General features: G+C 40.4%; 1 protein-coding gene across 1 annotated transcript; it reads left to right on the top strand.

Moving 5' to 3' along the window:
• The first annotated feature begins 389 nt into the window (after positions 1-389).
• On the top strand, positions 390-13,270 carry rack1 (receptor for activated C kinase 1). Its single transcript, XM_061930087.2, has 8 exons — positions 390-609; positions 6,501-6,672; positions 11,705-11,852; positions 11,960-12,055; positions 12,225-12,335; positions 12,536-12,676; positions 12,852-12,962; positions 13,159-13,270. Exons 1-8 carry the CDS (start codon positions 501-503, stop codon positions 13,222-13,224), a joined length of 954 nt encoding a protein of 317 aa, XP_061786071.1. The 5' UTR covers positions 390-500; the 3' UTR covers positions 13,225-13,270.
• The last annotated feature ends 3,016 nt before the right edge of the window (positions 13,271-16,286 follow it).

Below are 16,286 nucleotides of genomic sequence, written 5' to 3'. Positions count from 1 at the left end.
AACAACCCTTTTGAACGAATGAGTGTGAATGAGTGTAAATGGGGGAGTGAGGTTCTTTGGGTTGGTGCACTAATTGTAAGGGTATCTTGTGATTTTTATGTTGATTTAATTTAAAAAAAAAAAAAAAAAAAAAATTAATTTTTTTTATTTCTTGTGCGGTCCACGGACCGGTACCGGGCCCGGTGGTTGGGGACCACTGTTTTAAATGACTAGATTTGTATTTTATTTTGAAAGAAGAAAAAAAAAAAGCTCCATACTTTCAACAATAACTTTTTTTCTCTGCAGTACCGCCATATGCCTGCGTGGCGCTGCTTCAAATTGCGCACGTTACAGCCCTATTTCCCAGAATCCTTTGCTGGCTTTTCACCCCTCATAGTTTGTCCATCCGGGTTCTTACTTCCTTTTCCTCTGTGCCCAGATGCGATGAGGACGTAGGTAACATTTGGACTTCTTATAATCCGAATCCATCCTTGTCGAAGGCTTCACCGAACAACGCCAAAATGACCGAGCAGATGACAGTGAGGGGGACCCTCAAGGGGCACAGTGGATGGGTCACGCAGATCGCCACGACGCCTCAATATCCCGACATGATTCTATCGGCGTCCCGAGGTGAGGTTCCTCCCGCCGGCTCCGCCAACATGGCTGTGCTAGCATAAAGTCCGCTAGCTAGTTGCTTGTCGTAATGTACAATAAACGGCAGTGATATTGTGAATGATTAATAAACATATCCTTAAAGGAATACATTCTTTATAACTTACTGCTTAGTAACTCATTCTGGCCAGGCTTGAGAATAAACGAATTATAGCCGCGGTTCTTATTAGCTAACGTTAGCTCTAACTGTAGTAGCTTTATCATTAATAGCCGATGTTCTTTGAGTACAAAATCCATATTTGTGTAAATAAAGTTTAAGTGTGTCTGCACAAGTAAGTATTTTAAGGTAATGTCCCCTGGATATACATATTAAAACTTTAATTCATTAATAACCAATGTTCGTTGAGTATTTGTGTAATCAAAGTTTAAGTTCATTTAATTTTTTTTCATTTCATTTTTATTTATCTCCTTCATTGATCGATAGACTATTACACCTCAATTATACATTTACACACCAATGCCTGAGAAGGAGCAGGATGAAGAAAAATCTTATATTTTCCTGCCCCCTTCAACATAATAGTAGTCTTACTTAATGATATCATATACACCAACATCTACATCCAAATATAACGAAAACAAACAAAAAAACACAAGTGCAAATCTTCATGAAGTATAAACCAAACAAAAGAAGTAATATACGCCTCACGGATGATACAAAACCAGGCAAAAAATAAGTAAAATAGTGAATAAAATGCAAAATGTAAACACTTATGATCTTATTGTTCTGTCTTTATATACTTTTTTCAATTGGAATATATTTTTACAATCTTTTATCTCATTGTAAAGGGAATTCCATAGTTTAACCCCCACCACTGATATACACATTTGTTTTAAAGTTGTCCTTGAATACTGATGTTAAAAATGACCTTTTCTTCTACGCTCTTCATTCTCAGAAGTGATGACAAATGTTTTTTTGTAAATTTGCTGGTAATGTTTTACTTTTAGCCTTAAACATGACACATAATGTCTGTAACTTTACTAGCTCCTGTGATTTCAATAAACCCCATCCATCCATCCATTTTCTACCGCTTATTCCCTTTTGGGGTCGCGGGGGGCGCTGGAGCCTATCTCAGCTACCATCGGGCGGAAGGCGGGGTACACCCTGGACAAGTCGCCACCTCATCACAGGGCCAACACAGATAGACAGACAACATTCACACTCACATCCACACACTAGGGCCAATTTAGTGTTTCCAATCAACCTATCCCCAGGTGCATGTCTTTGGAGGTGGGAGGAAGCCGGAGTACCCGGAGGGAACCCACGCAGTCACGGGGAGAACATGCAAACTCCACACAGAAAGATCCCGAGCCTGGGATTGAACCCAAGACTACTCAGGACCTTCGTATTGTGAGGCAGATGCACTAACCCCTCTGCCGAATTAATAAATAATGTTAGTGTATTTTAAGTATTCTACTTTATGAATAATCCTTATAGCTCTTTTCTGTAGTTGATACAATGCCTTTATGTTACTCTTATATGTTCCCCCACACAGTAGCTGATATATGGCAATATAAGTGCACAATACAATATACGTATTGCCCTATAATCTAACACATATTTTACCTTATTTAATATAAAAATACTCTTAGATATCTTTTTCCGTACATGTGCAATATGAGATTATGTCTGCTCAAGTAAGCATTGAAATACGGATGAGCGATATGGCCTTTTTTTAATATCTCGATATTTTTAGGCCATGTCACGATACGTGAGTTGTATCTCGATATTTTGCCTTAGCCTTGAATAAACACTTGATGCATATAATCACAGCAGTATGATGATTCTATGTCTACATTAAAACATTCTTGTTCATACTGCGTTAATATTTGCTCATTTTAAACTTTTATGCAGATAGGGAAATCACAACTAAGTTAATTGACCAAAAGTGTATTTATTAAGCAGTGGCACAAACATTCATGTCATTTCAAAACAGAAAGTGCAAGATTGTCAGAGACATTTTAAAACAAGCTATTAGTGCACTTTTGTGCATGATGTCACGAAGATGACATATCAAAACAACACTAAATTAAAGTGCACTTTTTGTACAGAACACCGCTACAATAGTTCAAAACAAATAAAGTGCACTTTAGTGCATGATGTCACACAAGATATTTCAATAAGTGTCAAATAAAAATGAGCTGCATAATAGGAAATCAAATAGTGTATGTCCTTCGCTATGTGGTAGGTTCCTGCGGCCGTTATCTCCTTGACTATTTTTTTCATACGGTGTTGATGTGGAAATGGTTGCCTCTGCATTTTGTTGGTGTGGCACCGGCCGGAGATGTTGACGTGCAGAGTTTCAAGCACTCTTCATTCTCTAGCGGGTGACTTTTAAAATCATGCTACAAATTAACAGTAATGCTACTTTTTGTAACAACGCTTTTGCTCCACACTTGACAAATTACGGTTGTCTGTTCGACATATTCCCGCTTGAAGCCAAACCACCGCCAGACTATGGACACCATGCTGTTTTTCTTGGGAATTAATTAGAGATAAATGCGTTAAAATGTAATATCGGAAATTATCTGTATCAGTTTTTTTTTTATATATATTTATATATATATATATATATATATATATATTAAATCAACATAAAAAACACAAGATACACTTACAATTAGTGCACCAACCCAAAAAACCTCCCACCCCCATTTACACTCATTCACACAAAAGGGTTGTTTATTTCTGTTATTAATATTGTGGTTCCTACATTATATATCAATATATATCAATACAGTCTGCAAGGGATACAGTCCGTAAGCACACATGATTGTGCGTGCTGCTGGTCCACTAATAGTACTAACCTTTAACACTTAATTTGACTCATTTTCATTAATTACTAGTTTCTATCTGTTTTTATATTGTTTTACTTTCTTTTTTTATTCAAGGAAATGTTTTTAATTTATTTATCTTATTTATTTTATTTTATTTTTAAAGTACCTTATCTTCACCATACCTGGTTGTCCAAATTAGGCATAATAATGTGTTAATTCTACGACTGTATATATCGGTTGATATCGGTACCGTATTTTCCGCACTATAAGGCGCACCGGATTATTAGCCGCACCTTCTATGAATTACATATTTCATAATTTTGTCCACCAATAAGCCGCCCCGGACTAAAAGCCGCGCCTACGCTGCGCTAAAGTGAATGTCAAAAAAACGCTGCGCTAAAGTGAATGTCAAAAAAACAGTCAGATAGTTCAGTCAAACTTTAATAATATATTGAAAACCAGCGTTCTAACAACTCTGTCCCAAAATGTACGCAAATGTGCAATCACAAACATAGTAAAATTCAAAATGGTGTAGAGCAATAGTAACATAATGTTGCTCGAACGTTAATGTCACAACACACAAAATAAACATAGCGCTCACCTTCTGAAGTTATTCTTCATTCGTAAATCCTTCGAATTCTTCGTCTTCGGTGTCCGAATTGAAAAGTTGTGCAAGCGTGGGATCCAAAATGGCCGGTTCCGTCTCGTAGAAGTCATCGGGAGTCAGTGTCGCTGTTGTTCTGTGAATCCTGCCTTCCGGAAAGCTCGGACCACAGTTGTGACCGAAATATCTGCCCAAGCATTTACGATCCACTGGCAGATGTTGGCGTATGTCGTCCGAGGCTGTCTGCCCGTCTTAGTGAAGGTGTGTTCGCCTTCGGAGCTGTGTGAAAAAAGCCACCCGGCCTCTTCGCGTAAACTTCCCTTAACCACTCGCTCATCTTTTCTTCATCCATCCATCCCTTCGAGTTAGCTTTTATGATGACGCCGGCTGGAAAGGTCTCTTTTGGCAAGGTCTTCCTTTTGAATATCACCATGAGTGGAAGTTAGCATGGCAAGCTAGAACCACAGTGAAGGATGACTTCTCATTCCCTGTGGAGCGAATATTCACCGTACGTGCTCCCGTTCCACAGTGCGGTTCAGTTGCTGTGAAATACGGTAGTAATCCGTGTGCGGATGGAGAGATTGCGTCTTTTTATGACCCGGATCGTTTAGTAGGAGCCATTTTGTGGTCTTTACAGATGTAAACAGGAAATGAAACGTACGGTGATATCCGCGCGTTTTTTCTTCTTCTTCCGGGGGCGGGTGAAGCGCTTCCTGTTCTATGGGGGCGGGTGAAGCGCTTCCTGTTCTATGGGGGCGGGTGCTTTCCTTGGCGGTTGCTTGCGTAGAAGAAGAAGCGCTTCCTGTTCTACCGGGAAAAAAGATGGCGGCTGTTTACCGAAGTTGCGAGACCGAAACTTTATGAAAATGAATCGTAATAAAGCGCACCGGGTTATTAGGCGCACTGTCAGCTTTTGAGAAAAATTGTGGTTTTTAGGTGCGCCTTATAGTGCGGAAAATACGGTAATTAAAGAGTTGGACAATATCGGATATCGGCAAAAAGCCATTATCGGACATCCCTAGAATTAATTCTTCCTTCATTTGTTACCAGATTGGCACCTTCTTTCTCTCGTATTACCACTCGCACCACAGCTAACGTTACCCATGCCGCTACCTCTCTGCTCCGCGAGGGCGTATCGTATGTGACGTACGTAAGAAGGTGTGCTTGTTTTATGTCTCTGTGAGGAGAGACAACAAAGAGCGATAAACGCTTATAGTGTAATACCCACAGCTAAAAGCAACTGTGAGAACGTATACTCGAATATCACGATATAGTAATTTTCGATATCGCACAGAGACAACCCCGCGATATATCGAGTACCGTATTTTCCGCACCATAAGGCGCCCTGGGTTATAAGCCGCGCCTTCAATGAACGGCATATTTCAAAACTTTGTCCACCTATAAGCCGCCCGGTGTTGTAAGCCGCATCTAACTGCGCTAAAGGAATGTCAAAAAAACAGTCAGATAGGTCAGTCAAACTTTAATAATATATTAAAAACCAGCGTTCTAACAACTCTGTTCACTCCCAAAATGTACGCAAATGTGCAATCACAAACATACGTATATCAACATGGACAGAGCTGCGTGAAAAAAGCCACCCGGCCTCTTCGCGTAAACTTAAACTTACCTTAACCACTCGCTCATCTTTTCTTCATCCATCCCTTCGAGTTAGCTTTTATGATGACGCCGGCTGGAAAGGTCTCTTTTGGCAAGGTCTTCCTTTTGAATATCACCATGGGTGGAAGTTTCTGGCCATTAGCATGGCAAGCTAGAACCACAGTGAAGGATGACTTCTCATTCCCTGTGGTGCGAATATTCACCGTATGTGCTCCCGTTGTATCCACAGTGCGGTTCACAGGAATATCAGTTGCTGTGAAATAGTAATCCGTGTGCGGATGGAGAGATTGCGTCTTTTCATGAACCGGATCCCTGACGCTTAGTAGGAGCCATTTTGTGGTCTTTACAGATGTAAACACACAAAGGAAATGAAACGTACGGTATATCCGCGCGCTTTTTCTTCTTCTACGCGGGCGGGTGGTTGCTTACAGTAGAAGAAGAAGCGCTTCCTGTTCTATGGGGGCGGGTGCTTACCTTGGCGGTTGCTTGCATAGAAGAAGAAGCGCTTCCTGTTCTACCGGGAAAAAAGATGGCGGCTGTTTACCGAAGTTGCGAGATCGAAACTTTATGAAAATGAATCGTAATATTAATCCATATATAAAGCGCACCGGGTTAAAAGCCGCACTGTCAGCTTTTGAGTAAATTTGTGGTTTTTAGGTGCGGCTAATAGTGCGGAAAATACGGTACTCGAATATCACGATATAGTAATTTTCGATATCGCACAGAGACAACCCCGCGATATATCGAGTATATCAATATATCACCCAGCCCTACTTTGAAAGATAATGTCCCCTGGATATACATATTAAAACTTAAAAATTTGTGGAAAATAAACAGTGATTATTCCCCACAGACAAGTCCATCATCATGTGGAAGCTGACCCGCGATGAAACAAACTATGGCATCCCTCAGCGGTCCCTGAAGGGTCACTCGCACTTTGTCAGCGATGTTGTCATCTCCTCTGATGGACAGTTTGCCCTGTCTGGAGCCTGGGACAGCACCCTCCGCCTGTGGGACCTCACCACGTAAGACCTGCCTGCCGCCTTACCCTGTGGTGTACTTTCACCCTCTTGCTCCTAGGTCTGTAGATTATTCCAATGTACTTGACTATATTGACATGTTTAGTATGTGTTTGTCGTAGACTCTTCCATCCCGATTGAGGCCATGTCCACACAAACGGATTAGACTCCTCGCACATTTTTCACGGTCCGTTAAGAAAATCTCCATCCACATGACTAAAATAAAAAAATCTGTACATATTAATCTTTTCACATTCCAGGGTGTACCCCGCCTTCCGCCCGATTGCAGCTGAGATAGGCTCCAGCACCCCCCGCAACCCCGAAAAGGGACAAGCGGTAGAAAATGGATGGATGGCATTCTTATATCAAAGATCTGTTCGCATACTAATCCATTCACATTCTGTCATCAGGGTCTCCTTCGGGTCATTAAATAGTATTGAAAGTCATCAAGTAGATTTTGTAAAAATTAAGGCCTTATATAGCAATTAAACAATGCCCAGAGGCATTAAAAAAATCATACAATTGCCATTGGCAACAAAAAAACAAATGGACAATTTTTTTTTTTTAAGCAAAAAATGCACTTCAAGATGTTCAGCATTAATTGAAGGTTTTTTTTGCTAACAGATTGAGTCTATTTTATGAGGTTTGTTTACCTAGTTAAGACAATTGTTGTTCACCCCACAATGGTTAAAAAAACACTAAAAAATTGCAAAATATGTTGCGTTTGAAAGGGTTATACACATTATATATTATGATTACACGAGTGCTTAATTTGGCCACTGTTAATGTAAACTTTAATTATTCAACATTGTCTAATGCTTACAATTTTGTCTTTACAGACAATTGTGGGTTTGACTAAGGAGCTGCAGCAAGACATGGGAATCAAAATTGTTCTAAGTTTCATTAAAAAGCATTACATTAGATTTGCTGATACCTGCAGAAACCGTAGTTCGGCCAATAAGCCAAAAACAAACACAGGTGATGCGGTTGTGCATTCTAATGCCCAAGTTCAATGAGATAATGCTGCACTTCTTTTTTTATCTGCCACACAAAAAGCTCAATTTGTAAGGATAAATACCGTATTTTCCGCACCATTAGCCGCACCTAAAAACCACAAATTTACTCAAAAGCTGACAGTGCGGCTTTTAACCCGGTGCGCTTTATATATGGATTAATATTAAGATTAATTTTCATAAAGTTTCGATCTCGCAACTTAGGTAAACAGCCGCCATCTTTTTTCCCGGTAGAACAGGAAGCGCTTCTTCTTCTACGCAAGCAACCGCCAAGGTAAGCACCCGCCCCCATAGAACAGGAAGCGCTTCTTCTTCTACTGTAAGCAACCACCCGCCCCCGGAAGAAGAAGAAAAACGCGCGGATATCACCGTACGTTTCCTTTGTGTGTTTACATCTGTAAAGACCACAAAATGGCTCCTACTAAGCGACAAGGATCCGGTTCATGAAAAGACGCAATCTCTCCATCCGCACACGGATTACTACCGTATTTCACAGCAACTGATATTCCTGTGAACCGCACTGTGGAACGGGAGCACGTACGGTGAATATTCGCACCACAGGGAATGAGAAGTCATCCTTCACTGTGGTTCTAGCTTGCCATGCTAACTTCCACCCATGGTGATATTCAAAAGGAAGACCTTGCCAAAAGAGACCTTTCCAGCCGGCGTCATCATAAAAGCTAACTCGAAGGGATGGATGAAGAAAAGATGAGCGAGTGGTTAAGGTAAGTTTAAGTTTACGCGAAGAGGCCGGGTGGCTTTTTTCACGCAGCTCTGTCCATGTTGATATACGTATGTTTGTGATTGCACATTTGCGTACATTTTGGGAGTGAACAGAGTTGTTAGAACGCTGGTTTTTAATATATTATTAAAGTTTGACTGACCTATCTGACTGTTTTTTTGACATTCCTTTAGCGCAGTTAGATGCGGCTTACAACACGGGGCGGCTTATTGGTGGACAAAGTTTTGAAATATGCCGTTCATTGAAGGCGCGGCTTTTAACCCAGGGCGCCTTATGGTGCGGAAAATACGGTACCCGTTTCCATGTAGCTGAGAAGCATTTTTAACATATCCGTATTCGAGTAGACATGGCCTGAATTTCAAATTAAGGAAACCATAGGAACTTGCTCACTACCGTAAATTTCGGACAATACCGTGCACTTAAATTGTCCCTTTTTCTCAAAAAAAAGTCAGTGCGCCTTATAACCCGGTGTGCCTAATGTACGTATTAATTCTGGTTGTGCTTATTTACCTTAAAGCAATTTTATTTGGTCAGGGTTTCCCCTAGATTGCCAAGATACCTATCGTATGGAGCCGTGGCCAATGTGAGCTCACATTTGCTACGATGCATACATGTTCTTTAAAAAAGCAACAACAAAAATAAGTATACATTAAAAACAATTTTGTTATAAATTTTAGTATTAATTGATTTTAGGTAGAAATATCTCATTTTACAATACCAGATCTATAGGGTACACTTATTAATGATGAAAAATTACATCTGCGATTCATTTTGATTTAACTATGAACAATTTGATTGACGCGATTAAATATTTTAATTGTTTGACAGCCCTAGTAATAACATATTTTCTTTACATACTACTGTTTTGCTGTATTTTTCAATTGTACAATGTACTTGGGTGAGATTTTTTTTCCCAAGAGAATTTGCCAATCCTTTTAGTCACTATTTCTTTATTAAAATTAGAAACAAACATAGCATCTATTTCTGGTGTTATTGTAGACTGTACTTGTGTTTAGAGACTTCTGTCACTCTATTCACAATAAAAACAACAAAAAGCGAGCTGCAAATAGCCAGGCACATGCTTTGCGCTGCTGCAAGCCTTCTTCTTGAAAGCCGTCAGCATCATCTTAAATTTTATAGATCGCTGTCGGCAGGTTTGTCGAATATATTAAAGTACGCGGGCATTCTGCCTCCGATCCAGACAGATTCGTTGCTTATGGCTTACACCCTTGCAACATTCGGTTTCCGCAGCGCTGTTCCGATGGGGCTCGTTAGCTTGGTTGGCAATAAAAGGTAAAACGAGCGTCAGATTGTCTTTTTTCTGGACATTACAATACTTTATATTGCTTTTTGTTTTCAAGCAAAAACTCAAATTTTAAGGTGATGTTTCATTAAGATGAACATTACACTCAAATCTGTCAGTTTTATTGCAATTTTGGTCATCTACGAAGCCGCACCGCTTGAATTGTCGGCGCAATACGGCTACTGCAGTCAGACTGTGCTTCAACATACAAGTATTATGGTGTGTGTGTTTATATGGATCTCAAAATTGCACCTAGTAGGAGACATTATCTGGCGTTTGTTTCGCAATGTTATGCAAAACCAACTTTTCTTGGTTCTTGCTGTTGTGTATTTGCGATCTACATTAGTCCCGAAAATGTGAGCGCGTCCGCCATTGCAGTCTGCAGAAGAAGCTTTTTTTCCATCCTCTTGTTGTGGGGCATTCATCCTCCGCTGTTGCCATCTAATATAAAGTAGCGTACAGTCTTAAATATATGTGGCAGTAGACTTGCTATGGAAGTGCTAAAACTACTGTTACAACAAAGATGAAGAGAAGACGCTGTCAAAGTGGAGCCATGTAAATAAGACCGCCCACAAAACACAAGTCTAGGAAGCGGCTCGAAGATGGTCTGTAAAACATCCATCCATGCAAAATATTGATCAAAGAACCACCATTGCATGTTATGTAGACTACCGTATTTTCCGCACCATAAGCCGCCCTGGGTTATAAGCCGCGCCTTCAATGAACGGCATATTTCAAAACTTTGTCCACCTATAAGCCGCCCCGTGTTATAAGCCGCATCTAACTGCGCTAAAGGGAATGTCAAAAAAACAGTCAGATAGGTCAGTCAAACTTTAATAATATATTAAAAACCAGCGTGATGTGGGCGCGCATGGAGTCGTATATCAACATGGATGGAGCTGCGTGAAAAAAGCCACCCGGCCTCTTCGCGTAAACTTCCCTTAAACACTCGCTCATCTTTTCCTCATCCATCCATCCCTTCGAGTTAGCTTTTATGATGACGCCGGCTGGAAAGGTCTCTTTTGGCAAGGTCTTCCTTTTGAATATCACCATGGGTGGAAGTTTCTGGCCATTAGCATGGCAAGCTAGAACCACAGTGAAGGATGACTTCTCATTCCCTGTGGTGCGAATATTCACCGTACGTGCTCCCGTTGTATCCACAGTGCGGTTCACAGGAATATCAAAAGTCAGTGGAACCTCGTCCATGTTGATAATGTTCTCTGGCCGGATCTTTTTTTCAGCTATCTTGTTTTTACAATATGCACGGAAAGTAGCCAGCTTTTCTTGAAAGTCTTTAGGCAGTTGCTGTGAAATAGTAGTCCGTGTGCGGATGGAGAGATTGCGTCTTTTCATGAACCGGAAACCTGTCGCTTAGTAGGAGCCATTTTGTGGTCTTTACAGATGTAAACACACAAAGGAAATGAAACGTAATATCCTCGCGCTTCTTCTTCTTCTACGGGGGCGGGTGGTTGCTTACAGTAGAAGAAGAAGCGCTTCCTCTTCTATGGGGGGCGGGTGCTTACCTTGGCGGTTGCTTGCGTAGAAGAAGAAGCGCTTCCGCTTCTACGGGGAAAAAAGATGGCGGCTGTTTACCGTAGTTGCGAGACCGAAACTTTATGAAAATGAATCTTAATATTAATCCATATATAAAGCGCACCGGGTTATAAGCCGCACTGTCAGCTTTTGAGTAAATTTGTGGTTTTTAGGTGCGGCTAATGGTGCGGAAAATACGGTACTTTAGTTTCCCATGCAACCCGAGACTATAGGAGACTCTGCGGCTAATTGAATGCAGGTGTTAATTTGAACGTTTACAGTAATTAAAATAAACATTAATTCCAGGATCCTCACCATAAAACTTGTATCAACTCCAAAGGCAATTTTTTAATGGCCCTCTTTTAATGACATTGAGGAAGCATGAAACTTCCTAACCTTGGGCCTCAGTGCAGTTTAATATTCCTCTGAACCGTCATGTCTCCTCAGTGGCGCCACCACTCGCCAGTTTGTGGGACACACCAAGGATGTCCTGAGCGTGGCCTTCTCTGCTGATAACCGACAAATTGTGTCTGGCTCCCGCGACAAGACTATCAAGCTGTGGAACACACTTGGAGTCTGCAAGTACACTATTCAGGTGCCAAACAATTTGTGCTCCCAAAGGCTAATTGACCGAGCGACATTTTGAATGTAGGTCTAAAGAAAACACTGCTGTCAAGTCAAAGTATTCTTGTTCATTATTAGGATGAAGGCCATTCTGAGTGGGTGTCGTGTGTGCGCTTCTCCCCCAACAGCAGCAACCCCATTATTGTGTCTTGTGGCTGGGACAAAATGGTCAAGGTATGTCGTCTTTACTTCCACATGATGCCACATGCCCGATGATTATTTAATGCATGTATTAGCTGAGTGTCACACTGATGAAACACTTCTACACATGAGGGCACATTGTACTGCTGACCTTGTCATTATGTGACCTACATGCCGCCATATGATGATGTTTTGCTCCCAGGTGTGGAACCTTGCCAACTGCAAGCTGAAGACAAACCACATTGGTCATACTGGCTACCTGAACACAGTGACCGTCTCTCCTGATGGCTCCCTGTGTGCATCTGGTGGAAAGGTAAACTAAACACTGTACTTTTACTACTAGCTTGCAGCCTTCAACTGTGATGAATCTCATTTGCCTGTCTGTTTATCATTGATGACAAAGAGGCTGTTTCTGAGTTTTACCTGCACCTTTTTGATATTTCTCTGGACAGTGAGGTTGCCTGTAAATAGTTAGATAATCCAGGCTGATTGGAGCGTTGTTGTTCCCTTCAGGATGGTCAGGCCATGCTGTGGGACCTGAATGAAGGCAAGCACCTCTACACCCTGGACAGCGGAGACACCATCAACGCCCTCTGCTTCAGCCCCAACCGTTACTGGCTGTGTGCCGCCACTGGCCCCAGTATCAAGATCTGGGTAAACCCTTACTGTTCCATGCTTTGTATTGGTTGTGCTGTGTAAAAGCGGTGATGAGACTTCAAATGCCAACTGTATTATTTGATGATAAAGAGGCTGTTTCTGAGTGTTGTGGAAACCAAACTGCTGTTGTCTAAATTGACTGCATTTACTGACAACACACTTGTGTGTGCAGGATCTGGAGGGCAAGATTATTGTGGATGAGCTGAGACAGGAGGTGATCAGCACAAACAGCAAGGCTGAGCCCCCACAATGCACCTCTCTGGCCTGGTCTGCCGATGGACAGGTACTATTTACCTTTTTGTGTTCAACCGTGATTGTGTTTGTGCATCCCCAGTGATTATACCTATTCACTTAAAAATCTGATGTCTTCTGATGACAATCCTGCAATTATGAGGGGCAAAAACATTTCTGTATTTTTGTATTTGTTCTACGCAATGACACTTTTTGAATTCTAACCATTATGTTTTGTTTTTATACAGACCCTGTTTGCTGGCTACACTGACAACCTTATCAGAGTGTGGCAGGTTACTATTGGAACCCGATAAGAACTTTTCATCAAAGTAACTTTGAATAAAAGACAGTTTGAAAGAACGTGGTATATGTGGATTTAATACTCCTTACTGAACTGTTGTTTCTATTAAAAGGAAATACGTTATTATAAAACACTTGCAAGTAGAAAGTTAGCTAAATGGAGTACATGGTCCCCATTTAACCTCAGCTTTTGTCTACATTTGTGTTTTATATAATGCACAATAAGAGTATGAAGTGTTTTTACACACATCATTGTGTACATAAACAGACCTATTAAAGTGTCCTAGTCTGCCCACTAGATAACATACCTGCCAACTTCTCCGGTTTTCCCGTAATTAGTACGGTTTTCATCAACCTATTCCGGGTTACGGTTGCAGTGATAAAAAATACGGTTTTTCATTAATTAAAAAAAAAAAGGGTGAAAACTACGCGAATTGCACCTTGTGCAGACAAGATTTTTCGATCAGACACGGAGGAATTAGCGATGTAAAAGACCACGTTGGGACAAAAAAACACAAGTCTAATGCCGTTGCTAGCGATACAAGTGGAAAACTTTCAACGTTTTTCATCGCCCAAACAGATTCTTTGGATGTGATAAATGCCGAAGTTTTATTTACGGAGGCAATAATTGAGCATGGACTTCCAATCGCACTGGCTGATCACATGGGACAGTTAAATGTTTGTAATGCAACCTTTAAAAATCATTACGCGGTGATCGCGGTCCCAAAAATAAACTTTTCTTGCATGATAATGTCCAGAAAAACTCACTTTATATTACTATAGAGTCCTTTTAACGAATGAGTTTGATGGTTTATCACAAACCTTAAATGAAAGAAGTCCTTTGTTCTCCTGCACCATGCATGCGCTTTGGCCTTGCTTCGTGTTTGGTGCGCAATCCTGTCGGCTGTATTTCACAGCACGTCTTTGACAACTTGAAGTGGCATAAAACATTTAAAACAAAGGGGTTATAGGAACAATCACTTTCAGTGTTTTATGCCACTTCAAGTTGTCAAAGACGGTATGCTGGTGCCCGACTGCCACAAGTGGAACAAACATTTGAAACAAAGGGGTTATAGGAACAATCACTTTCAGTGTTTTATGCCACTTCAAGTAAACTTATAAAGTTACCATATCATTTTTGCAGTATGATCAATCTGATAGAATAAATTTGGATTTTAGCCACAAAAAGGTAATGACACCAATGTTATCTATTGGAATTGTTTAGTACTGTTATACTGTTAAGTGTTTATACTATTTATGCTTTCAAGTCCAAGTTGAAGAAATCTTGTTAAATGTTGACAGCATAACTACCAAAATACAGAAGTATGTCCTTAATATTTTTGCAGTGCTATTTCTGTTGAAAAGTTAAAATGATTACATTAGAGATGTGATGTGCCACTTTTCAAGTGTCTGATGGCTTAAATTAATTTTCATTAATTTTTCATATTTTGAATTCTTTTGAAAGGCTTACAAAAAAACTACATTTGAATTGTAATTCCATGCTATTGACAGGACTATTAATTTTAATGAAGTTAGCTTACCATGTTTACAGTATGATAATTGTGATAGAAATGTGAATTTTAGGCACAGAATATTTTTTACAATTGAACAAGGCAGTAGATTATACAAGCTTGGACAGAAAGTTAATGACACCAATTTTTTTTTTTAATGGAATTGTTTAGTACTGTTTTACCATTTGTTTACTGTAAAAAGTGTTTATACTTTCAATGAACAAATTGAAGTCTTGTGAAAGGTTGACAGGATAACTGGCATTAACTGTCAAAATAATTTCAAACTTGAAGTTAGCTTACAGAATAAACATGTCAATCAACCCATATGATTTTTGCTGTAATATTTTTGTTTTGAAAAGTCACTGTGACTGATAGAAAAGTGATGGTTTTAGCAACATTTTAACCTGTCTGAATGCTAATAATCATTTTGCGTCGGGGGGCGAAGCCTGAACCCCCCACCAGGACTTTGTCCTGGACCTACCGGGGCCTGCGGCCCTTAGACCCTGGCTACTAGGTTTTTCTGATTTCAAAAGTTGGCAGGTATGAGATAATATTGAGGAGGTGGCTGAGCAAAGTATGTTCACATCCATCATGTCTAATCTCACTGAAGCACAGACTTTACTCCACGGTACAGGAAGAAGTGTTTTCGCAGGTCTTTACTACCGGTAACCTGTGACTTTATAAGATGTTTTATTTATTTTTTTTACTGTGATCTGCCTTTTTTCTTGTGCAATATGGGTGTTAGTGGGGTTTTTTGTTTTCTTATATACAGGTAAAAGCCAGTAAATTAGAATATTTTGAAAAACTTGATTTATTTCAGTAATTGCATTCAAAAGGTGTAACTTGTACATTATATTTATTCATTGCACACAGACTGATGCATTCAAATGTTTATTTCATTTAATTTTGATGATTTGAAGTGGCAACAAATGAAAATCCAAAATTCCGTGTGTCACAAAATTAGAATATTACTTAAGGCTAATACAAAAAAGGTATTTTTAGAAATGTTGGCCAACTGAAAAGTATGAAAATGAAAAATATGAGCATGTACAATACTCAATACTTGGTTGGAGCTCCTTTTGCCTCAATTGCTGCGTTAATGCGGCGTGGCATGGAGTCGATGAGTTTCTGGCACTGCTCAGGTGTTATGAGAGCCCAGGTTGCTCTGATAGTGGCCTTCAACTCTTCTGCGTTTTTGGGTCTGGCATTCTGCATCTTCCTTTTCACAATACCCCACAGATTTTCTATGGGGCTAAGGTCAGGGGAGTTGGCGGGCCAATTTAGAACAGAAATACCATGGTCCGTAAACCAGGCACGGGTAGATTTTGCGCTGTGTGCAGGCGCCAAGTCCTGTTGGAACTTGAAATCTCCATCTCCATAGAGCAGGTCAGCAGCAGGAAGCATGAAGTGCTCTAAAACTTGCTGGTAGACGGCTGAGTTGACCCTGGATCTCAGGAAACAGAGTGGACCGACACCAGCAGATGACATGGCACCCCAAACCATCACTGATGGTGGAAACTTTACACTAGACTTCAGGCAACGTGGATCCTGTGCCTCTCCTGTCT

This window comes from Nerophis lumbriciformis, linkage group LG36 (genome assembly GCF_033978685.3).
Source record: "Nerophis lumbriciformis linkage group LG36, RoL_Nlum_v2.1, whole genome shotgun sequence".
Classification (NCBI taxonomy): domain Eukaryota; kingdom Metazoa; phylum Chordata; class Actinopteri; order Syngnathiformes; family Syngnathidae; genus Nerophis; species Nerophis lumbriciformis.
Note: the sequence above shows the minus strand (reverse complement) of the source record. Positions and strands in the feature narration are given on the sequence as shown.